Source organism: Argiope bruennichi, chromosome 5 (assembly GCF_947563725.1).
Source record: "Argiope bruennichi chromosome 5, qqArgBrue1.1, whole genome shotgun sequence".
Classification (NCBI taxonomy): Eukaryota; Metazoa; Arthropoda; class Arachnida; order Araneae; family Araneidae; genus Argiope; species Argiope bruennichi.
This window is the reverse complement of record NC_079155.1, coordinates 3,106,003-3,132,099: the sequence shown is the minus strand read 5'-3', so window position 1 is coordinate 3,132,099 and position 26,097 is coordinate 3,106,003. Positions and strand designations below refer to the sequence as shown.

Below are 26,097 nucleotides of genomic sequence, written 5' to 3'. Positions count from 1 at the left end.
ATAATAGTGGCATATATAATAAGAATATAATAGTGGAATATATTTTGGCAAATGATTTTATCGAGCAGCAAAATGTTGACCAACTTTTTAAAAAAAAGTTTGACTGTGTATCGATTTACTTATTCCTGCGTATATGAATGTACACGATAACTCAAAACATACCACAAGATGCTTAAATAAAAATCTGGTACTACTCATTCTTTTCTGATTATTCAAGATACACAAAACACAGCAAAATAGATAAAAGAAATTCGGAAAGTGAGATTAGCACCGAAATTATAGATAGAATCCATCAATAAACTATAGAAATGTAAATATTATATTTTGTTTTCTATAATATACTACAAACTTTAGCACAAAACACTGAGAGTTTACGAAGTATAAGAGAAGGAGCGCATTCACCTTCGTATCATTTCTAAAATTCTCTCAATGCATCAATGCATTAGAGTGCATTTTATACAATGAAATAAAAGCGGAAAATAAGTTTTTTTTTATTTTTTTACTAAGCATATGGAAATCAATAGCAGAATCATAAAAGTATGAGATATACGAAGCCATAGAGGAAGAATACCAGATGTTTCGAAACTTATGAACAAAAATTTAAAGGACGATAAAAAAATATCTAAGCAGGCACTTTTCGGCGGCCTTGCAATACACGGGCAGATAGCAAGTGGGGAACTACTGGATAGAGCAGTAATGGAAATGATAAGGCGCATATTTTCTTATACATCATCATTTTTTTAATTGAAAAGAGAAGAAAAACCGGCCTCTTAAACTGGCCTCTAAGCATCCTCATCAACTGATCCTACAGTAACACCCTGAAGAATCCTGTTAACAGAGAATCTCTGGTAAACACCCGAAGACAACTCGAATAGATCCTTAGCCCAAATTTATACACCAGACAACCCGAAAAGGACCCAATTAGAAGATAATATCCTCTCTAATATCAGTGAAATTAAAGATCTGCTGGGAGCACAAGATGAAATTAAGAATTTTTCTAAGGGAAGGCTCCGGATTAATAAAAGCAGCAATGAAATTAAAAGAAACTACCGACAAAAGAGAGAGAAAACTTCTCAGCGCTTTCCTAGAATAGGTTGCAAACCTCATCCGCTCACCAATTCAACGAAAGTTCCTGATTCGCTACCACCAAATAATAGATAATCCAGCAACGGCACCCGAAAACATGCAAAAATGTTTCTATCTCACTTACGATACCTCCCTTGAAGCACACCAAAGGTACTGGTAAAGACAACACATCTTTCTGCCTTCACCAAGTCTCCAAGTGCCTCTCGGTCGGCACGTATCAGCTACCTCATTTCGAACTTTTGAGTCAGACAGGACACACATAAGGCCAGAACCCGAAGACAGGTTTCTCACTTTGATAAGATCGGAAATGCTTTCAAAAATTTGCGGTGGGTACTCCCTTGAACCATTATTCAATTGTCACATCACCATTTCTACAATGAATTTCAGAAGATATAACGATGTACAGAAACCAAGAAAAGGAGGACATACATTTTATATATGGTCTTTCGAACGAGAACGCTTTAAAGCCGAAAGACTGTTTAGGTAGCGTTAACTGAGAATATGCATATCAGACAGAAAAATGTTCGATCAATTGCATCGGTGCTTGTATGAAATGAGATCCTTTGTCCCCAGTATGTATGATACAGTGCGTGGCATAAGTGTGAGGATGCCAGAAGTTTTAGAAGTCATTCTGCAAAGCGTGGAATATCGTCAGGATATTAGCATATGGATGCTTTCTCATGCGCATCACTCGATTGTTTGTAGTACTATGGGAGTACGGATTTCACCCGTATCATGTACAGAAAGTGTAAGCCTTCATAACTGCAGATTACGGGCTGAATTTGCACGTTAGCTTTTACGACAGCTAGTAGCGCAATCTCAGTTTAGTGCACAGTTGTTATTCCCGGATTCCTTTATTCTTGAAGCATTCCTTATACGCATTACTGTCAATCATGGGTATCGAGCAATTCGTACTACTTACATCTTAATTAATATTGCTTATTGCTTCAGCGTAAATGTTTGAGCTGAAATTGTGGGCAACGATTTGAGCGGCCCATACTTTCTGCCATTCTAACTGGACGGCAGAACATACTTCAGATTTTTACAACAAGTATTTCCAGAGCTACTTAAACTTATTGCAGCTAACACAAAATTATATATGTGGTTCCAGCAAGATGGAATTTTCCCCATCGTGTCCCATTTCAGCTTGGATGTGTGGACGCTTTAGACGCTAAATTCTCAGTACGATCGTTGGTGGAGGTGACCCATACTTTGGCTAAGTTGCTAGCTTTATAACTTCAGTCGGGATTTTTTCCTTTGGGGCCATTTGAAAAGTCTTACGTATGAAAGCCCCATCGACTCAGACGAGGACCTAGTTGCTTGAATTTCTGTTGCTGTCTAAGAAATGTCTGTTGCATGATCCGAGAAATGCCGGATGTGTGTGAAAATGTTCGGCACTCGATACGTCGCAGGTGTTACGCCTGCATTACTGCAATTGGTCGCTCTGTTGAGCAGTTTATGTAGTTTTGACACACATACTGCCAATAAAATTATTTAGCATCTCCTCTAGTCTTTTGGTGCTTCGTTCTTTTATGTGATAATGATGGATTCCTCCGAGCAGTTCACCACTTGTTCACTTGTTCTCATTGGGTCCATACATATGGTGAAAGTTTCTTATTGAGATGTTTTCAATCACCCCATAAATTTTTACTCAACTTTACATCCTTCATAAAGGCACAACAAATGTTTCAAGAATTAAACAAAACAATCCTAAATTTCAATCATATAAATATTTGAACACATTATTAATGCATTTACAATTTCAATATACTGAAAAGTATTCCTGTAGCTCATACTTTGAATAATTTTGTTTTTACTTCCTGATTTTCGAAAAAAAAAAAAAATACATATTTCTTCTTAAGCATTTAACTTTTTTTTTTCTTTTCTTTTCTTTTTTTTTTTTTTTTTTTTTTTTTTTTGCTATCCAATTGCCAACTATTTTATCCACAGAAAATTCAAGAATTTTAAAGATTATATGTACTTTTTGTAACGAATTGTAACTTTTAAAAGCATTTAACCCTTAACTGGGGAGGGGTGGTCTACGAGACCGCATTTTATTTACACTCAAATAGAATTTTCTAATGAATGTATTAGTATGAAAAACTGCCAATATATGTTGCAGATATTTTTCTTGATATATAGATATGTTTTAGAAATTTTTCAAAATATATTGTCATTGAAAAAAAATAAATGCGTCGGCACATACATTTTCTCCTCAAATGACATGTTACAATAAATAATATTCTTGAAAAGGCATATTACTTTTTACTTTTTAAATCATATTTATTTTTACTGTATATGAAGGTATATAGAAGACAATATAATGTAAAATTCAACATTTATATGAAAAATAAAAAATAAAAAGACAATGGGTTAAATTGGCCTTTTTTTTATCGGCTTGTGTGACTTTCATAGCGCGTATTTCTAGGGCATTTTAAACATACAGGTTAAGAACTAGTATAAGAATCAACCTATAAATTCTGTATATATATATATATATATCTCTTGGTATATTAATATATTTTATAAATTTTTCAAAATACATTATCACTAGAAAAATTGATTATGTTTGAACATACATATCGTTTGATTATGTTGAACATACATAGAACACGTTTCATCGAAAAATTCTTCTGTACAATTATCCTTATCACTAAAATCACTTTCTGCTTCATTTAAAAGTGTCTGGAGCACTGCTTCATAATAGGATCAGTAAACTGGATGATATTTCGGGCCCCAAGTTTTAGCGCCATCTGCTAAGCCTTGTTTATCACTGGGACACTAACATTGAGATGCGGTCTTAGACATGGCGCTCGAAGAAATAACTGAATTATTTTAAAAAGCATCTTCTAAAATCGGTTGAAAAAGTGCACGTGTAATGAAGGTCACAAAACAGGAAGCTACAAGGTCAATCCATTTAATTGAGCTAAAAATAGAATAGGGGTGATAGAAAAACCATCGCTAGTGGTCTCACAGACCGCACGTCCCCAGTTAAGGGTTAATAATAGAATTTGTAAAAGATAAGTTCGGTGTATGTATGACTCGTGGGGACGATAGTTAAGGAGTTATACATTTATTATTATTATAAAGTTAAGAATAATATGAAACTGTTTTTCAAATCTTCATTTGACAACTCTGAATTGTTAAAAACAAGCATTAAAAATCCTTAACCCTAAAAGTGGCAAACCCGTCAAAAGACGACATCTTTTCTCCCTTCAAAATGGCGGGCCAATTCAAAAGACAGAAACAAAAACTCCCTTAAAACTTTCGTGCCCGTATTTTTACGGGTTACTGTTTTACTCTTCCCCCAATCTCAAGCTCTGAGATAATGAGAAGGGAATGTGAGATAAGGAAAAGTGAATCGTTATCAGTGGATGATATGATTGACATCTTCCTGCTCGCGTCCTTTTATGCATTTTAAAATATCGCTTACTTTCTGAGCCGTTACTTCTGAGATTTTGATGATAAGTACGTATCCAAAATGAGTTTTAAATAAAGGGAATAAAATTGAACGTATGAAAATATATACCTGGAATGAATAAATATACGTATTATTAATAATACACTCATGTCCAAAATTAAGGTCACAAATATAAAATCTGCGAAAAATGAAAAACTATTCACTGTGTTGCCACGAAATTCGGCACAGAGGTACACCACAATGGAAGAAAGAACATAGACACATAACAACATGGAAACGATTTTAATTGGGAATTTAGAAACAGAGTATATAAAAAAGTGTTACATTATGAATCACAGATACGGCATTTATCTCGGGAATATTCTGTCTAATATGGAGTGTGACCATTGTGCACTGCTATGCAGGCTTCACAACGAGCTTTCATACTGTTTATGAGGGTGTCAATAACTGCTTGGGGCAACAAAACCCATTCTTCCAAAAGTGCGGCTTTTAACTCTTGGAGTGTATTAGAAGGGGGTTACTCTGTGAAATGGCTCTTCCGAGATCACCCCAAACATGTTCAATAGGATTGTGATCCGGAGACCTCGAGAGTCAGTCCATACGTCGAATATCCTCTTTCTCAAGAAAATCATCAACGATCTGGGCTCTGTGTGTACTCGCGTTACCGTCATAAACATGAAGTCTGGGCCAAAAGCACCCTGGAACAACCTCACATAGGCTTCAAAGATCTCATCCCTATAGCGATGTGCATTGACAGTCCCCGTATCGACGTGCAGTTGTTTACGAATGCCCAACATTATGCCGCCCCAGACAAGGATTCCTCTGCCACCAAATCTGTCGATTTCTTTCATGTAGGAGGGATGATAGCGAGCTCCTTGCTCTCTCCAGATAAAGATTCGACGAGTGTCACACTGTGTGGTAAATTTCGACTCATCACTGAAAAGAACACGCTCCCATTCTTGCTGTGCCCAAAACTGATGTGTTCGGCACCACAACAACCAGGCTTTTCTGTTGGATACAGTCAAAGGGATGCACTAAACTGGTCGCCGGGCGTAAAGGGCCCTCTCTGCTAGACGTCTGTATTCTGTTTGTCTGGAAATTCTTATTCCAGACGCAGCAGCAAGGCACGAGCAAGTTGAGGAGCCGTTGTTAGCCTATGTCGTCGTGCGCTTAATGCCAAATAGCGATCCTGTGCAGGCAGTACCACTTGTTTGGAATTGATTTCCACAACCTGGATACCACTTTCGGTGCCACTTGTAACCATCGAGCCACCTTCGCTTGAGACTGCCCAGCTTCAAGCTTGCCAACGACTCTCCATCTCAAGGAATCATCTAAACAATTATGAGAACTCATTCTCACTGGAAACAGTTTTTTTTTTTTTTTTTTTTTTTTTTTTAAATGCAAGATTCATAAAATTGCAGGCAAAAATCCCAGATGCCTAAACGGTCTAATTTCAGTAGTTCCTCAAAAATTAATGCTAAACAACACTTTTTCCCACAACAAAAGTTACCGGTCCCTCACAATATATAAAATATAATTTGTTTAAATTTTACTGGCAGCCATTTAGAATTACTTTAAAAAACATTTTTGTGACCTTAATTATGGACATGAGTGTATTTTGATCAATAAGATTTTAAAACTTTCTAGTATATGAAAATAGTTTATCTAATAAATAAAATATAAAATTAAAATCTGACAAGTATCTCGTTTGTAGCTTGCTTTCATTTAAAGATTACTTATGCAATTTATTTTTGAAAATAAGCACTAAACATATGTACAGAATTTACTTAACGAACGAAACTTTTTAACTTTTAATGAAATAATTTTTTTAGTTTTCATTAATAAGTGTATTTAAAAACGGGGAGGTATATAGAACCAATATATTAAAGTAGGATATTTCGGAAAGATTAGCATTCATTATATTAAATCCTTATTTTTATAACGTAACAATCTATGTATGAAAATTGAATATTTGGTTAATTCTTTAAACCTTATAGAATTTCACATTCCTTGACGAATTCGAACAAAAATGTAAGCAATGTAGAAATATAATTTTCATTGTTTTTATATTTTTCTCTGGTTTTTAATAATATTTTCAAAGTTAATATTAGCGCAGATTTTATAGGTTCTTTTTTTGAATCGAAATGTTAATCTTATTTCACTGCTCAATCTCATATATATCGAGCGGTTTTGTTAATGTTAAACTGGTTTCTACTGACATTTTTACTTATACGTTTAATGTTGAGTAATTTAATCCGCGGGAAAGTAAATGAATGAGCGAGTTAAAAGTGAGAATTTTTTGTTAATTTCATTAAAGTGAAATAATTATACTATGTTTGTTTGTTTTTAAATTGTTGCTATTTTGACCAAATTTTATCTTATCTTAGCATTTTAAAAATTTTTAATGCATACAACTGGCATTTAGACTACCTTCTCCTGTTTGTCCAGTTTGAGTTCACTGGATGTGATTTTAATTTATTTATCAAGTTTGTTAGTTTTTATCTCCTAATATGCCAAATAAAGAAACTAAAATGCTCGTTTAGTTTCCCAAAGCTTTAAAGAGGTAATTAGTTATTGTTAATTAGGGCTAAGTTTTCTAAATACTTTTAAGAAATTGAATATAACAATTCAAAAACTTAAATAAAAAAATCTGCTTATATATATATATATATATATATATATATATACACAATATATATATATATATATATATATTCTTTTTCACAAACAATAAACGCAGGCGAGGTGTTTTATATATACTAGTTTGTATACGTAAAATTAATGAATCTTTTTCTGACATTTTGGCTTAATTTTTTTCACATATTTACCACCTTTAAATTTTTAATGTATCTAATATATATTATACCTTTTTTTTAGTTTGTTAAAGAATAAAATTGTATTTTACTTCGTAAGTTTGACAACATTATATATTTTATCACACTAGATTTAAAACCATACTTTTAAAACGTTCCGATTGACAAATCTGATAAGCTTCCCTCACTACAGATTTCTGGCCTTCTTTTAATTCCGTCATAAATATAGACTTCAAGCCTTTTTTTTGTGTGTGTGTGTGTGTTATTGAAAATCTAAGTATTTAGTTTTGGAAATTTGTTTAAATACTGTAGAAAATTTGAACAATAATGCTCTTAAAACAGAACGAATAGGAACGCGTACTTAAAAACCTGTTACAAACCAAAACTATTTTTACAAACACAATCAAAAACATTTTAAAAATATATTCTTATATACACATCTTCATTGATATGTTACTTTTATTAGTAGTTTATAGTAAAACTTCTACTTGTGCTGTTACATCGGGTTTTTAATGAAGGGATTGTTACCTGAAACCAAAACATTTTTGATTCCACTTGATATTAATTCCTTAAAAAAAATTAATCCCTTCAAAATTCCAGCATGCACCTAGAAACTTGGTTTTTAACCAACGTTCAATAATGGTTCAAGCAATCTGTATATATTTGCACCAAATTTAAGACTAAAAATGTTGTTCTTCCAAATTCTTTAGATAATTAATTAATTAAAATAGAGGATCTTAAAACTTCTTAAGGATTTAAAAAGAAAAATTTGTTAATTAAATATGTTCTGTATTTTTAGTAGCAGATATAGCAGATAAATGCAGGTGAATCCACGTATAATATTTGTGATTTCTAATCTAGTTGAATTTTATATAAGATACTTATATGGGTGTTATTTTTAGAACTGTGCAATAAAAATAATATTTTCCTTACTTTTATGAAAATGTACAAGAGAATAGACACATTTAATTTGATGACAAAACAGCAAATAAATTTACTCCATAGAAAAATGAAGAGAAATTGCTCAACCTATGAACCTTAATAACCTCCATTTAATTTAAAATTTTATATTGACCAGCAATCTCGGCCCATGTGTTGATCGCAAAAGCAGCTAGGAAGAAATAAGTAAAAAAAGATCAATGTAACTGCATTTGCAAAGCTTTTAAATTCAGACATTTTTTTAATGATTCGTTTACCCCACGGTATGTCGTTATTCGATTGCAAAATAGTGAAAACTTTGATTTCAACCCGAATAACTTAAAGTTGAAATTTTTTTTTAGATTGTAATTTATTTTAAAATGGTTTTTAATATTCTGTGGGAGCTTTCTTTAGAAGCATTCGAAAAATTCCAGTTGCAAATGGTTAATTATATGTCTAAATAACCTGTATTATTTAAGTCATTTTTCCGGGCCAAATTTGTATCATGGATATTACAAAGAAATATTTTGACAATTGCTTTTATTTGTTATAGTCATAAGGTGCATCCGCTGCATAATACAGTTATTTCAGCAATACTGAATTATTGCAAAATATATTTAATTATAAAATTTTAATCATGCAGATAAACACCAAAAATCGATATCTCGGAAATTTAAATATCGTATGGAATTCCATAATTATACAATTATTTTCTAAATACTTAAGAAACAAAATTATAATTTGATGTTACTTATCGCAATTAATGTTTTAAATGCGCATTCTAAAATATTAAAATACATTGGCAATGCGCTGAAAGGAAATTTTTTTCAAGAATTAAATCGATTGTACGTAATTTCGAGAAATAATTTCCCAGTAAGAGGGGATTAAAAATTTTGTGAAAAATATTTCAGTGAAAAAAATATTAGATGTACACTTTCAATTTATAAAAATTAGATACTTATCGAATTAAACATAACAATTTATTACTGACGCAAATTTTATACGGTGTTTCATGAAATAATAAAAAAAACCTCTAAAGACAATCACGCTTTCTGCATTTTCAATCTATGTTATTGTTACTCTCTTCCTAACCACTAAAAGAAAAATGCTCTTAAAAATCGAAAGACAGTGATAAGCAACACCTGCCACTCACACCATGTGGTCTGCTAATGACTCAGATCAGCAGCTCTGAACTGACCGGAAAAGCGGAAAGCAATCCCTTTGTCAAAATCCAGACACTTTTAAGAATAAACCTGACATTCAGACGTGCCGCTTTCGGTAAGTATAGCAATCTGAATGCCACCGACAGAAGGGGTAACTTCTGTTGCACCTCTTCTTTACCTCTGATGTGATGTCCCGGTACTGAATTCAACACAAGGAAAAAGAAAATCTGATTGGACAATATTGAGGTTGAATATTTAGCTAATACCTCCCATTCCAGACAACAAATGAGTTCTGCAATTTATGTTGCTGCGTGTGATCATGCATTGTCAACATCCTTCGATGACGACCCCACATCATTCTGGTCTCTTGGATTAAATAATGGATACCAATTTGCTTAAGGTAGACCACTTTCCCAGAAAATGTTTCTGCGTCATACTAGCACGAATTCTCAAATAAATTTTGGCATGCCGGTCTATTGCTTCTCTCTCTTCTTTCACATTCAACGAATGCGCCAATGCTGCCCTGCTTTCTGTCCGTCGAGGAAAGATAGACTGGCTTTATGGCAATGTGTTTTCTCACTTTGGAATATAGTTACGTTGCTAAATAAATTGACGAAATTTATTTTTGGAACATTTATGCGCAAAATTATTAAAATTTATCTTAGTATAGTTCAATCTCAGGATTTTAACAATTTCTCTTTTTTTCGTCTTCTTGAGACGGAAAAATACATTTTTGAAATCGTGTCTTTTTATCTCTGAGCAAAATAATTAAAAATTGCTATGAGCTCGAAGGGTGGAATTTGGTATGTGGTCTTTAATTCAATTTGTAGTTTTCCTTCAAATTTTGAACGAGTTCCATTCAATCAAAATCAGACTGTCCGGCTGTTTAAGTAAACAAAAAATTTGGTGTACATGTTTAACATCTATAATACAAACCAAGTTTTTGAAATTTGAACCAAATCTGTCAAAGAGTTGACCCATCAGTCCTCCTGTTTTTCTCATGCATATAAACATGGTAACTTCAAATACATTGATTACATTAAATACTTGGTATGTGATTCCATTGCTAAAATTAAATTTACATATCAAATTTTGGTTTTAATATGTTGTGGAAAACGATCTCAAGATGCAGAATCGATTTTCTGAGATTTACATATTAACTGCATATAAAACGACCCAATATCGATATTTCAGACTTATTGATAGACATGCAGTGAATGAAGTAAACGTTTTCTTAACGTTCTGCAAAGGGGTAGTGGGACAAATGTGTACGAACATTTGCGTACGGGTCATAAAAGGTCAATAAATCACGCGTAGCTCTTTGAAAAAAAGGGGGTAGGGAGTGATTTGTCTAGGTTTGCTAAAACATATCTTATCTGTTGTTAAGAGTATTTGGCGAGAAAATGTATTAGTATTTTAACTAAATTTTGATAAACACAAGGAAAAAAACTTTTGTCTCTATGTGTATATACTGGTTCTGTACACACCAGGCCGTCTGCCTATCAAATTTGGCAAATATATACTTTGGATGGTAGGAAAGTGATTTTTTGAACTTTTAATTAGAGTTTTAATTAATCAAAAATTATGAGAAATATTGACTTTTCTCCGTGATAACTTTCTAAAAATTTACAGTAAAAAATAGTTTTTACTTTCAAATCATATCAATTGTCTGCATTAATCTTTCACCGTCAAAGTATGGTAAATATAGTTCTGAAATGAAAATCAATAAACTTTAAAAGAAAATCTGAAATAGAAATTCCATTCTAAAAAATTACGCCTGAAAACTTTTACCATCACAAACGATTCCAATTGTTTTAAGATAAATGGATTATTTAAATGTGCATTTCAGCTAATTAATAACACGCAAATCAATAAGAGAATTTAACAGTTGATAAATTTCCTACTATTTGAAATTAAATCTGTTCAAAGCTTTTGATAAATCTGGTAATCAAATAAATAATTCATATACATATGAAATAAATAACTTAAACCTGATATAGTTATAAATATGTTTAACTTATATTTAAAATAATTGTATTCTCGCATATATGAAAACTTCTTCATACGTAAATATAAACGGAAGATCTTGACTATAAAACATACATGCTATCTAAGTTCTGTATTTTTTTTACAGAATAAAAATATGCAAAAACTGATAAACCAATAAAATTAATGATTTTTTTTAAATTTTAAGATAATTTACGTTACAGATAACATTATTTTTTGTATTAATATTTTTAAATGCACTGAATTGCATATTTCTTTCTCCCAAATATACGTGTGTTAAATTTAGTATCTCTACGTGCAGTGGTCTATATTTTAAATAGACTTATAGTCGCATATATATACATTCACTTTTATTCTTGGAAGAAAATCTTATTTTGTTAATTAAAACTTTTAGATTAAAGTCTGAATATTCCACACTTAAATTTTTGAATAATTTTAAACTAAAGATTTGGAGATATCTGTGAAATTTAAAGAATATGCTTCCGAGTTAAAAGTCAGTTTTTTCCATTCCCCCCCCCCTCCTTTGTGTGTGCGTGTGCGTATGTTATCACGTAGTTTGTTATGTACGTTCCTAAAACAGTCCTTACTTTATTTTATGAATTAAAAATAAAACTCAGGATATTTTAATGGAACATTACAACTGGAAATGGAATAATAATACGTAAGAAAGCATTTTTCACTATTTTCAAACTGATCCCGCATTTACTATTTATTTGATTTTTATAATATTGCAGTGTATTGAATACTATTTTAAAATATTCTCAATGTGATTTCTTTTATCTTTTGTGACATTGTTACAAATTTAGTATGCTGTATTCTTTTATTTTTCCATTGATGATGTAAATTTTGAAAGCAGAATGCATAAGAAAATTATAAAGAATACTTATGATAAATATTAATCGCAAAATGCATATGCAGGTAAGTTAACATAATATTCTAGTCGGATGAAGAAGTATTTAAATATCACGAGTCTGATTAAATGACAAATCTTAACAAAGAATGATTAGTTAAAAAAAGCAACAAAAAAGTACCCTCAGCTCTTGATAATTTTTAGTAGTTGTAGAAAAGTATTTAGTTTTAGACTTTCATTTAATGACAGAGGGCTCTGCAGTCAAATTTATTCAAGTCATAATCAAATATTGATTAAATTAATTTTGGAACTTTATTCTAGAAATATTCCTAATTACCATTTACATGTTATTCGTTATGCTATTTTATAATTCTAAAAAATTTGGAGCTTTACAGTTTAAAAAAAATATATTCCCTTCTTTTACAATATTGTTTAGTGTTATAGAAAGTTGTCTTTTGTTTTCGATATTTTGCTTAAAATTAATTTTACGTTTTGACTGCGCACTTTTTTTTATTTATACAATATTGAAATGGACTTTTTAGAAAGGGACTTGCGACTTCAGTTTTCAAAATTTACTATTAAAATTGCTGAATAAAAATTAAATTAAAATCAATAAAAAAAATTTGGATAGAAAAAGGAGCTTTGAGATTTGCAATATCTCAGAGACCTTTAAAATGGCCATGAATTCTTCTGAAATTAGAAATAATTACATTGTTTAAAATATGGAAAAAATGCATAGCTAATCAGTAAACATTTCAATAAAGGTGTAGATATATATTGTTGAAGAGTGTATTACCAGAACTTCATTCAACACTATTTTTAATGACTTATTGTACATATAAGAACGATCTTCAATAAAATTAAGGTTTCTGAAAAACATATATTACATTTATTAATGTAAAAATCATTTTTCTTAATTTAATTTTATTTTTTAACAGTATATTTGGATTTTGGTTTAATAAAAGTGCAACTAGAAGAAAATTACATTTGAATTCAGCTAATATCTCCTACAAATTTTTGCAGATACAAATGATCAGTTAGCAAAATATTAATATACTTCTGATTTAGTAAGCTGTTTATTTTATACACCGTATACTTAACAATATTTCATATACAAAATGCAAAATCATATAATGAACAAATAATTTATCTTTATCAGAGTACAGATTTAAAAAAAATGTAACAACATTTAAATTAAATCTATGTTGATAAATAGAAAAGTTTAAAGTTGTAATGACTTTCTACTCTGGAAAGTGATTTTTTTTAAAAAAAACTGATATAGCATGGAAACTTAACATCCGTAGTTGGAAGCTTTTCTTGCTACTTACGGCATTTCAAGAATTGCTTTTGCAACTTTTCCCTCCTTACACATCATTCCAATACCACTAACCTCATTTAATTGTACTTTAAATTTAATAAACAACTTTTTTAAGTGCCTATATTTAAATAACATATATTTTAATATTCGAAATTATTGAATTAAATAAACGAAGCAAGATGAAATAAAGAAAAAAACTGAAACGCAAACTCTTTCGTTTAATGCAAAACGTTATATTTATGTAACTTAATGCCTTTATATCTAAAAACCTAGAAGAAATGATTATTATTTCGAAGTGGATACACTATTTATATGAGAAGAAATATCATTCCTCAATGATTTTCATCATACATTTTTGAATAAATATATTGAAAAGCAATCCATCTTTCATAAAAAGCAAAGTGGAAATTATTCATATAGTATTAAAGCGCATGAAATTGTATTAATGAACCTATCGTTAAGTATTCGAAATTGTGTCAAACATCATGCTAACTTTCGCCAAATCTGACATTTTTACATAATGTTTAAAATGTTGTGATCTCTTCTAGAACTTTCCCTTATCAGTAACACAACCGCATTGTAAACGAGACTATTGATTGGCAGTTTTATGATTGGTACGCAATTGTCATACAACCCTGCAAAGGACTCTACTCTCATGTGAGCATAAGAAAAAAAAATTAAGCACAAGTGGCCTTCATGGTCTTGCCCAAAGTCTACCATTTTACAAGCGGATGACACCTCTATTAGAGAATACGGGAGAAAGTTTCGATAAAGAAAGTTCAGTGAAAACTCGAAAAATAAACACACGTGGTTCAGATTTATCTTTAATATGAGCATAAGTTTTCAAATGACTAATATTTTGCAATTTTTTTTTTTTTTTTTTAAAAATTGAATCCTTTTTTAGTATTTTTCAAATTAGTTTATGATACAGCTTTATTTAATTTAATTGCTTCCAAGCTGAGGAAATAAAACCTATTAATTTATTTTTCGTGAATGAAATATGCTGTTGAAAGAAAAATTTTAAAAAGAACTTTATTGATTGGTTTGACGCAAATACCATACTGGCATTTCAAGCCAATGAATGTGTCAGGCTTTATTAAAAAGGAGATTTTATTTTCCTAAGGAAATTATTGTTATTCCGATAAAAAAAATTTATCATGGTGGTTAGGGTTAATTTCACTGCTATGAAAGATATTTTAAACATTTGGTTTTTACATAGAATTCGAAAATATTTTAATTTGATCATTACTATATGTAAATATTAAATAATTTTATGATAAAATTATTATAATGTGATTTTAAATTACAAAAATAATAGTTCATTTCCAGTAGGAATATCTCGAATCTGTTTGACAGAACTTTATATGTGTGATATATATGATATTAAATAATATTTGTTATAAATCTTTTTTTTTTCAGTATACGAAGACAAAGCATTCTAATTGCCAAATAATTTGACTTCAACATTTTTGAGAATCTTTACATTTTAACTCAACCTCAAATTCCTAAAAAAAGAAAAAAAAAAACATTTTTGTTATTACGTCTATCTATTGGTAAGCACAATCCAAAAATGGCACAAATAACAGAAATGGAATTTGTTAGATCATTCTTACTTCACATCCTTCAAGAATAAACCTTAATAGATTTGTATAACTCTAGCAGATTTGTATCAAATAGAAGTTGGATACACATTCTATAAAAGAAATTTGAAAATGTTATTTTATGCATTAATATGAGGTCCGTTGACATATACGGCCATTTCTTGCCACATAAGAGGCCATTGGACCCTGGTTGTTGAAATCAATTGCGCTGATCTTGAAAAATATCAAGCATTGGTACATACGCGCTATCTTTTACATAACTCAAAAATAGGGTAAAATTCAAAAGCAATTCGGATGTACTCAACATTTTCATCTAACGCGCGAGGATGATCGGTGCTTTTTTTTCCTTTTGCATGTGCAACCATCTTTAAGAATTTTTTTGCACCAACTTTAAATCTGTTTATAAACAGGCTATTTACGAAATGATAACAAAATGTACGTTGCGATGCATCAATGGTTTCAGTCTTTACATACTGCAGCATACAAGATGATATTTGCAGAAAATGCCTTTTTTCGTAAACAAGCAATAGTTCTCGTTTTAGCGGGATTATCAGATTGCAAAAAATAAATCTTTTTTCATTCAGTGATATATCATATGAGTCTATATCTATTGTAGTTCATTAGAACTAAATATCTTAAATCTGTTCTTTCTTTATGAATAACTCTATATTTGTATTAAAGTTAGAACACTTGTTCCCCCCCTTTTTTTTTTTCAATAAAGCACTTTTAGTAATCCGACAGATATTAGGTCAGAAGATTTAATGAAATTACTGGATCAACTGAAATTCATTTAATAAATGTATTTAAATATTAAAACTTACGTTTGTTACACGAAATATATTAAATTATAGAGAAAATTATGCTATGCGGAATAAGTATTCCAACGTACAGAATCCTAGCAACAGCATATTATTGAGATATATCATATTAGCACTTTATTGGGATCACTAATGTTCTATTCATGTGATTCCCTTTAACTCAACCTTATGATATAAAAGAGTCGCAATGATGAAATGCCGGATTGCTAAAAATCTTCTGAATAATTTCAGCTAACTTTGCGTCATTACGCTTTTTGATGAGAATGACTGATTTATTATTTATGTTTGTTATTATTTGTTTATTAAAATATGTGTCTTTACATATATCATGTTATTCAGTTATTATACCTTCAAAGATTTTAGGGACTCTAGTCTTAAATAATAACTAATAGCTTCTCTAAATGTTTCAGATAAATGTCATTTGAAGTCTCACCGTTGGATGTATATGTAAATATTCAAATCATATTTACATATAGCAATATATATATATAATTCCCACACAAGAATTTGACAACATGTAATTAATTAGAAGGGACAGAACCATGGAAATTCATACTGGATTTTTCAGTGATTAATGACATCAAAAAGAAATATCAAATGAAAGAAACTGCTATTCAACGAACTCAAACTAAAGACGGCAAATAAAAAGGTATATGATATCACAAATAAAAATATTAAAATTTCAAAAGAGGCTAAAATAAGCTAAAAAATTAAATTAAATAATTTTAAAAATTGCACAAATTTTAAAAGATGGGGTTGAAAAGCAAATTAGTGTGCTCACGTATTAAAAAAAAATGCTTCATCTACTTAGTAAAAACAAGGATAACCAAATGCAGTGATGTCTCCAAAACTTTCTCCCTGTTCTCTGACAAATGTGTTTCTCCCCTCCCTCCTACATAAAATTATGGACATGGGATAATAGCTTAACTTCATTGCACGATACTGGTGAACAATAATTATAAAATATTGATATTTGCTGCGAATTTATGATTTTTATTATAACTATCGTTTTATCCTTGGCGATTTTTTTTTTGGCAATTAATCCTGACATTTAGCCCAAAAATCGAATTCGTGTTTTTGTCAGGTTAATTCCAAAAAATTAAAACTAAAATGTGACATTACAATTGTGATCACAAAATCGAACACCAGATTTCATACATTTAAGCCATTGTGTTTCCGTTATCTCATTTGCATGCATGTGAAAGCAGATAGACCTACAGAAAATCAAATCCCTCACAGACGTGGTTCCAGATTTGTGATGATATAACACTTTAGGAAATAAATCAGTGCTCCAAATTTTATCAATCAATCTCTCGTCGTTTTGTAATCATAGTATTAACTTATATTCTAACAGCCAGACAGAAAGACTTCTTGTGAATGGATTTCGCTCAAAATTTGAAAGAAATCTGTATATTTGCTTATAAAGATCATATACCAAATTCCATTAGCGTAGATCAAAATGTTTTTCAGTTATCTTTGTCACAGACAAACAGCCTAATGTCTAGAACACGGTTTTCGAATACGAGGAGCTCTAACACAAAAAAAATTTGTCAAAATCTTGAGTTCGATTTTTTTTTGACGAATTTTTAATATTTAACTATATTTTCTCTGCACTTCGAATATGAGAAAGTAAAACTTATGAATAGAATAATAATATCAATTCATGTTTGTGATTACAGAAGATAGTGATGAAATGGAAATCAGTATCAATTTTGAATCGTAAAAGATGAACTTTATTCATAAGATTTATACTAAAAATATGCATAAAAAATTCAGTCATTAAAAGTAAATTATTACAGCTATAATATTAAATGTCGATTACGTTTTTTTTTAAATATATAATTTGATAGCTTCTTCCTATCTAATGTAGATTTAAAAATAGCAAACAGTAAAAAAAAAATCATTTTAACTCTGCACAAATGAAAAAAATTAAAAATCTTCATAAAATTCTATAATTGAAATGATGCATCTAACCCTGCACAATATAGAATTATATATATTGATTTTCGTATGGTAAATTTTAAAACATGTTTCAGTGTAAAAGACAACATCTGAACTTTTTAATTCAAATCTTGAAACAAACTAATTCTTCTTGTTATCAAGCATTAATAACAACGAAAACCCGCGAAGGATAGTATTGATGATTTAATAAAATTAGGTTCAATTCATTATGAGAATAAGAAGGCATTGTTACCAATTATGGTTAAAATTAATTTTAAACAATTTATTATTATTATTTTTTTAATTTTCGAGAAAATATGTTATTACTAGAAAATTACCTTTCGGAATATTTTTAAATACAAAAGTTACTAGCAACTACTTTTATATTTTCACTAGCAATCCTTTCACATTTGCACAAAATTTTAAGCTGTAAATGACATTTATCCGAAATCTTCAGTAATTAATTAATTGAAAATCTCGAAACTTCTTAACGGATTAAATATAAAAATGGTGCGATGCAAAAGTGTATGTGTTATGATTTTTCCTACCTATATACATAAAACAGACAAACGATATGATTAATAATGATTTTAAAAATAATCAACAAAGCATCCGCTGAGAAAAAGACTAATTTTAAAGTAAGAAAAAAAAAAAATTTACAAAATGAGACTGAAAAATAGAAGTCGAATCTTTTTAGAAAAAGCATATTAAATTAAATAAAAATCAATATACTTAGAAACCTATCAGCATGTATGTTAGTACTAATGAAACGTGCATTTTAAAATATTTTTCAGCAAAGGACAAAACGTTTTATAACGCACTATAGAGTTCCAACTAAACAGAGGCAGGAATTTCGTTTACCAAACTTTTAATTTGCATTTCATGAATTCACAAGTGTAGCATTTACTTATATTCCCAAATATAAAATCAAGAAAATTTATTATTCGAGGCAGTATTCAAATTTTTAAATTTTAACGTCTTATCTACTGCCAAAGTAAGCACATCTCTCTTGATTATTTTTTAACCTCAAGTTCTGTATTTCAATTTTTAACTTAAATTCATATTCCAAGGTAGGATCTTTCAAGTTGCAAGCGACTTCTCATTCATTGGACCTATGCCATGCGATATCGCTTACGGCAATTACAAGTTTTTATAGATAGGAATATAAGGCACTTCTGCATCTAATTTTGTATTGTCCTTTTAACAACTCTTTATAATTAATAAATATTATTCACCAGTTTTGTTTTTTTTTAATTTAAGAAAATTAAATTTTTAGTATTAAGAAAAAAAGTGAAATAAAATTTTACCTAAAATAAGGGTTCTGCACCAAAGTTCTAGATAACTTTTTTAAATATAATAATTTTGGTGCGCTCGATGTAGTAAAATTTGGATTAAGAATTTTCAAAAGCAAATTTCTTTTAATTCCTGATATTTACTTTTTATACATTTCCTGGAGATAATTTATTTTACTTTAATCTTTATTTTACTTTTTAAATAGATAAACCAATTTAAAATAAGATTTCCAAAAATATTTCTGGATTGCCTGATCACTTTCTTGTGTTCTAATAACTTCAAAATTGTCTTCACTTTCATGTTATAACAGTTTATTATTCATGAAAATGGATAATAAACTTTTTTATAGTATTTTTAAATACATAATTTCATACCGATGATAATGTAGAATTTTCAATATAGTTTTTACAATACTGTCGCGTAGATGAAATTAATGGTGATAAACCGTGTGTTAACTAAAGTCAAAGATAACACTCGCTATCTCAACTCGGGACTTTATTCAAGTTATCCACGAGAAGAAATGACTGGAACCTTCCAGATTTAGAAAGATACTGAAATTGTAAGAACATTCTAAAACAAACGAGAAATAACAGAAACCAAAACAATAACAAAATAATTTTTAGACAACTTCCTGCAGTCAGATACGAACTTGAAACTGTCGCTTTCATTTAAGAGCATTCTACCACAGAGCCCTTCAGACTACGTCAAGTTAGAACAAGTTTCGTTACAATATAATTCAGCGTTGTTTAATAATGATTTCACAGTATTGTTTGTTCAAACTTGTTCATTGCAGAATTTTCAATAATATCTTCTCGATACTTTACAATATCATGCAATTCTCCGGTTTTTTTTTATGAAATATTATTGTAGTTAATTTTTTCGTATAAAACCTCACATTAAATGAATTATTAAGCGAGAAAAGTATTTGTGAGCGAAAATTTAATTAAATCTCTGTTTTTAAAAATTTCGGTGCTTTCTGCAGTATTGTTACAAAATATGCAATATTGCATCATATATGGCATTTGATATTCCTTTATATTCATAATTTTGTGCAATATTTTCTAAATATTATGCGACACTTGGGTATTTGGAAAGGCAAAGCTTTGTTTCACGTAGTCACTGGACAATTCTGGGATTTCTCGGAGAAGCTTTTCTTAGAAAATGTATCAGCAAGGCGTCAGTGTTTTATGAGATGTTGGTCCCTACGTCTAACTTGCTAATATCAACTCGATGTTAGCAAGATTTGGTGCATCGAATCAATTCCTGGTTCATGTGCTGTAATAAAATAAGCCACAGTTAAGTTTATACCTGCTATGATACTCCCTCTGTCAGATATATTCATTATGGTATTTGTTGTTCATTTGATATTATGTACAGATTAACATTCGTCTTCATATTGCGGTGTTTCAGAGGAACTTCATTCTAGCTGCGCTTCATCTATTTCGACTGAATTAAATTAAAGGACATCCATTGTTAAAGAAATTTGACTAAAATTATTGTGTCGAAATGTTTGCATACTGAAGAATCCTGTTTAAAGATCCTCTTTTAATATTAAAACAGCCCTCGTGAAATCATTTTTCTCCCTGCAATTCGATTCGATCGTTCTAGATCCAAAGCTATATAAAAGCCAATCAAACAATCATTATTTTCTTTTTAACTACAATTTCGTAGTTTCGATTTGGCAGTTCTGATTTCAGAAGATGAAAATATTTATGAAATTGGGCAGAAAGCTGAATACATTCACCGGTTTAGTCTTTTTATTGCCAACAGCGCACTTATGCTCTCTCTGCACGAATTCGACTGTTAAATTTTGAGAATGGAAGATTTGAAGCAGCGTCTAAAATTTGACGACGTAGCTGTTCGATCTCGAGTAAGTGCCTTGAAAATTGTATTTTATTTTGGTATCGAAAACATTTTACGCCAATATGTTACGGATTTTCAAACTGAAATTAGTCTAATTAATGAAATCTGCATTATAACAAAAATTGTCCTTGTATGTCTTATCTTTCGGAACAAATGCATTAAATGATACAATAGAATTAATAATCCAGATAATTTTTTCAATTATCCCCAAACTTAATTATTTGCAAACTTAAAGCTTAAATAAGAGTTTGGGATATTATAATCATTATTAACAAACTTAATTTTTGCATGAAATAAAAAATTTGTTTAACCAATTGTTATTGCAAGTTTCTTTGCATGAAACATATTTCTTTTGTCATTAAAGTTATAGATACTCGTTATCAAAATATTTTTTTGTTGGAAATCGAATAAGTCTCTTATCTGTATAAACTAAAAAAACTGCAAACAAAATAAATTTTCTTTTCCTATTAAAAAATACTTATATCTTTTTTTTTCCAATTCATTATAATATTACAAATATATAGTATTTGCAGTCAATAATTCAGATGAACTTTTTAAAAAGTTTTGCTTAGGCTTTTGTATATAAACTTATTTTTGCAAAGTTTTTTTGTAAAATAATCAATCTACTTTGATAAGAATTAGCATTTGTTATCAAATATGTGCATGTTCAAAGTGTATTCTTTGTTCAATTTATAAAAGAAAAAAAATATTTTATATTGAATAACTTGTTTTTTAAATTATAATTATTTGTAATTTTTATTATTACTTTTAGTGCATCCAAAAAATAGTGCAAGTGGTGAAGAAAAAAGCAAAAAAGGAACTTATTACATCATCATCAGTCCAGGTACATTTATTTACTTTGTTTTCTAAATAATCAGTCAGCAGTGAATAATTGAAAAAATAGATAGTTACCATATGAAAAGTTCACAAAATAGTTTTGTATATATTGAAAAAATATTTAAATATGATTAAGACTAAAAATTAATAAAGACATGAATTTTTAGTTATAAACATTCATGAGTTCATTTAGCAACAAGATTATGTAAATTATTGTCTTCTGTGTTGGAAGAATGCATTTTACATACAATATTATAATGTCCTTAATTTTAATAAATTAATTTTTCATAATTATAGAAAATTCAGATAAAGATATTCTTATCTAATTTTAAGTATGATAGCATGACTCATGATGAAGTATATAGATACATTTCTCATTAAGAAATATTTCAGCAGGAAGCTTATTGAATGGTGTACAATTTTCCTTGCGAAGCTGTATAATCTGTATTAATAGAGGAATAAAGATGGTAAAGCTCAGTCTTTCAAATATTTAGATTTATGCCATATGGCTTAATTTAGATATTAAGTATTTTTCTAGAAAAAAAATTAGTTGCAATCTGCTTTCCATTAATCTATCCTTTAAGGAAAATGACTATCCCTTGAAAGTTTTTTGTCTTTATGTCCTCTAAATACAGTATTTTGTATGCGCTAGTATCTATCTGGCTTCATGGTATTAACAATTTGGAATTCCTTGGCTATCATAACATAAAGGGTATTGTATACAAGAAAAAAAATAATAAGGTCTTTGATTATTTTTATTGTAAAATCATGGATGTAATATTCAAAGCTATTGATTTGATGAGTTTTAGCCAAGCAGTCAATTAAAGCCTCATTGACCATAAAAAAAATTGTTAGTTACATGAATAAATACTTAAAGGTTTAAAATTTAATTCTACTGCTGTATACAAAGCTTGATGCATATTAAATCTGTTTAGGTTGAATATCCTGATTATGCAATATGAATGTTAGGAGAGGGAAATGCCAGCTTGGGCTTTATCTAATTGCAAATTTCTGGGTCTCTTCTAAAATAGTCATCATAGAACTTAAATCATGCTACTTAACTAAATCATACCAAGCAAACTACTTACAAGTGAGATTAAAGGAATCTAAATTACCTATTTTATGTCTTATTTACTTGTTTTTATGAGAGACATGCCAGGAGATGCATTGAAAACTTTCAAGTATTGCATAATTTGTTGTCCCTATCTGTGCAATCTTTCAAATTTCAAGCCCCTGTAATACTACTGACTCCACTAATTTCTTTCTTTAATTTATATAACAATTCTTGCACCATTACATTTCAATTTTTATAAGGGATGGAAATTTATATTTTTTGAAATGATTTTAATTATTTTTGTTACTCAATTTTTACTTTATATGTCTGCTGCAACTTTTACAGTTTTCATATGTACTCAATCAAGTTTAATTTCTTTTTTAAAGATCCCTGAATTGAATCTTTTATGGGAAGTTTGCGCTGATGAATCCACTTCAACTTATAATTTTGCAATACGTGGAATAATATATCTTGTTACAAATTGTCATTTGGATATAAATTATGCTATTAATAAATTCCTTGGCAGTCTTTCATCTGCAAGGCAAGTTTATACCATTTAAATTTTAAATTTATTTCACATTTAATTTTTTTTATGCTGTCATAATTTTTTTTTATTATTATTATTTTTTTTAGCAATGTTTATGGTATTGTCAAAGCGATAACTAAGCTTTTAATCTGTCAAAATGATGGAAATCAGTCATCAAATTATTCACTACAGTAAGTATTCTTTCTTGTATTTGATTTTTTTAAAGTAAAGCATATTAACTTGCAGGTTGTTATCAAAATAATACAAACACCACAAACAAGTACAATCTTTGTTAATAAGGCATAGGAAAACTTTTAGCATGTAATTCAGCCTTTAATCTTCTAGGAATTGAATCATACAAGTGCTGAATATGTTTAGAGGAATACTGTGCCTGAATTCACTTGTGAATCAAATCTTATAAATACTGAATAATATTTGGAGGAATATTGTACCATTCGTCATGGAGATATTATGAAATTTCCAGAAGAGATGCCTGTGGAGAATATCAATTCTGGATTGAATGTTCTAAAATAAACCATAATAGTTCAATTATATTGAGGTTGTAAGACTGTGTGGGCCAAGGTAGATGTTTTGCCTCATCCTCATGATCTTCAAACCATGAATGGACAAGTCCTACCACATTAATAGGAGCATGAACATCCTGAAAATTCCATTGCAAGCAGGAAACAACATTTGCATTATAGGATGAACCTAGACAGCTAAAACTTCTCTATACTTCTTCTTAGTGATCCTTCATTTCAGGGCTATGACAGGGCCAGAGGAAACCAGGACATGGTTTCCACGAGATCCATTTTCATGCTTGACATTTAGAAAAAGACAATCATGATTGTGTATTTATGCAAAATTGCACTCTTCTTGCTGTGGGGAAAAGTATGAAAGAGGATTTGTCTGACCATATAACTCTCTTCCACTTATTAGTTGACCAGGTTTTGTGGTTATGGCATCAATGTAGATGAGATTTAACATTAATATGTGTGATAAGTAGCATGAGTATTGTTGCTTTATTGTAAATGTTCTGTTTATAAAGCTACCTTTTTACTGTAATTATTGACATTGGAGAATCCAGATGCTCATTGAGCTCAGTGATCACTTCGATTGTCAAAATTTTCTATTTAAACATTACAATCCGCTTTATACTTGTCTTTTTCACTCAGCTTTTCCTTCCATCCACTGTTTTGCTTTGCTAAGCTTTCTTGTCACGCTCATCTGACCTATAGACACTGTACCTTTACAAATGTCTAAAAGCTGGGATGTTTTGGTCACAGTTGTTCCATATAGTTATGCTCCTACAATGTGGCTTCTTTGCAAGTTTGGGAGGTCTGACATTTTATGTTTTTGACGAAAAATCCCTAGCATGTATAACTTTTTTTAATGTTACCTCATACTAATATGACATATATTTCTGATATTTTAAAAAACGAACTTATAATTAGGATTTTGTTTTAATGCTTACAGATGTTACTTTTATTCACAGTTGTTTCCATTATTCTGATAACCATCTGTATATGTTTAAAAATTATGCATCAAATATTTATGACATATTGTATTATCTTGTTTATCATTTCTTGTGAACTAAAATGCTAACAAATTATGGCTCTTTTTTCTTCTTCTTTTTTTTTTTTTCTTTTTTTTTTGCTTGTCTTAAATAAGTTAAAGTAATTAGAAACAACTATTTGATTGGATTTTTAGATTATTATTTATTTTTATGTTTTAATCAACTTTAAGTTAATTTTCTCTATAAATTGTACTTCTGAATGAAGCACAGTTTATATATTAACTTCAGATTTAACATATTTGACTTCAGAATTGGAAAGAAAAATAAAAAATGGTAATCGGAATTTTTTAAATTGAAAACATCAAATTGTTATTTCCTTGCTGTTGAATAAATAAAATGCATCAAAACTATGGTCAATATATTTAATAAAATATTCAAGTACCTACATTTTTAGAATGTAGTTTAAATATTAATAAGTTTAAAATAATTTTCTAGCTGAACATACAAAGAAAAGAATAGACTTATAATTTCTTATATATATTAAGAGATGAGTAATTTATATTGCTATATTTTCAGTCGACCTAAACATCCCTTGATAACAGTCCTCCAAACTGATGAAAATTACTTGCCATTAGTGATTGAAAATATTGCTGATGCTATAAATGAAGATAATCTGAGGTAAGCAGAATAATAATAATAATAAAAAAAATGTTTTATTTAACATATTTTCAGCCTTATATGATGAATTTAAATCATTTTTACAAATATTTTTAGGGGCTTTCAATCAATGGAACCTGTAATTTGTTATATTTTATGTAATCCTGATTCAAAGAGAAAGAGTGACTGCTCAAAAAGTTTATTGATTGAGACTCTTCTTGATGTTGTGAAAAATGAAATTAAAACAGCATTTTATATTCTCAGATGTATTCCATTATTGCAGGTAAAATAAATTCCTAATGAATTAAGATATTCTTCTTTTTTTTATACTTATTTTTTAAACATATAGTTTTATATATTTTTATATCATAAAAAAGTTACTTTCGTTTGTCTAAATGTTATATTTTCGATTCTT

General features: G+C 29.4%; 1 protein-coding gene across 2 annotated transcripts in view; it reads left to right on the top strand.

Annotated features, from left to right (window-relative positions):
- The first annotated feature begins 20,880 nt into the window (after window positions 1-20,880).
- LOC129969193 (focadhesin-like) overlaps window positions 20,881-26,097 on the top strand; it is a 62,858-nt gene continuing 57,641 nt past the window's right edge. The window contains exons 1-6 of one of the 2 annotated variants that reach the window (XM_056083633.1): window positions 20,881-21,099; window positions 21,865-21,936; window positions 23,370-23,524; window positions 23,617-23,700; window positions 25,602-25,703; window positions 25,800-25,965. In XM_056083633.1, coding sequence (XP_055939608.1) covers window positions 21,046-21,099; window positions 21,865-21,936; window positions 23,370-23,524; window positions 23,617-23,700; window positions 25,602-25,703; window positions 25,800-25,965 — 633 coding nt within the window. In that variant the 5' untranslated portion in view covers window positions 20,881-21,045. The remainder of the gene's footprint in view (window positions 21,100-21,864; window positions 21,937-23,369; window positions 23,525-23,616; window positions 23,701-25,601; window positions 25,704-25,799; window positions 25,966-26,097) is intronic. The other variant, XM_056083634.1, reaches the window with a different exon arrangement.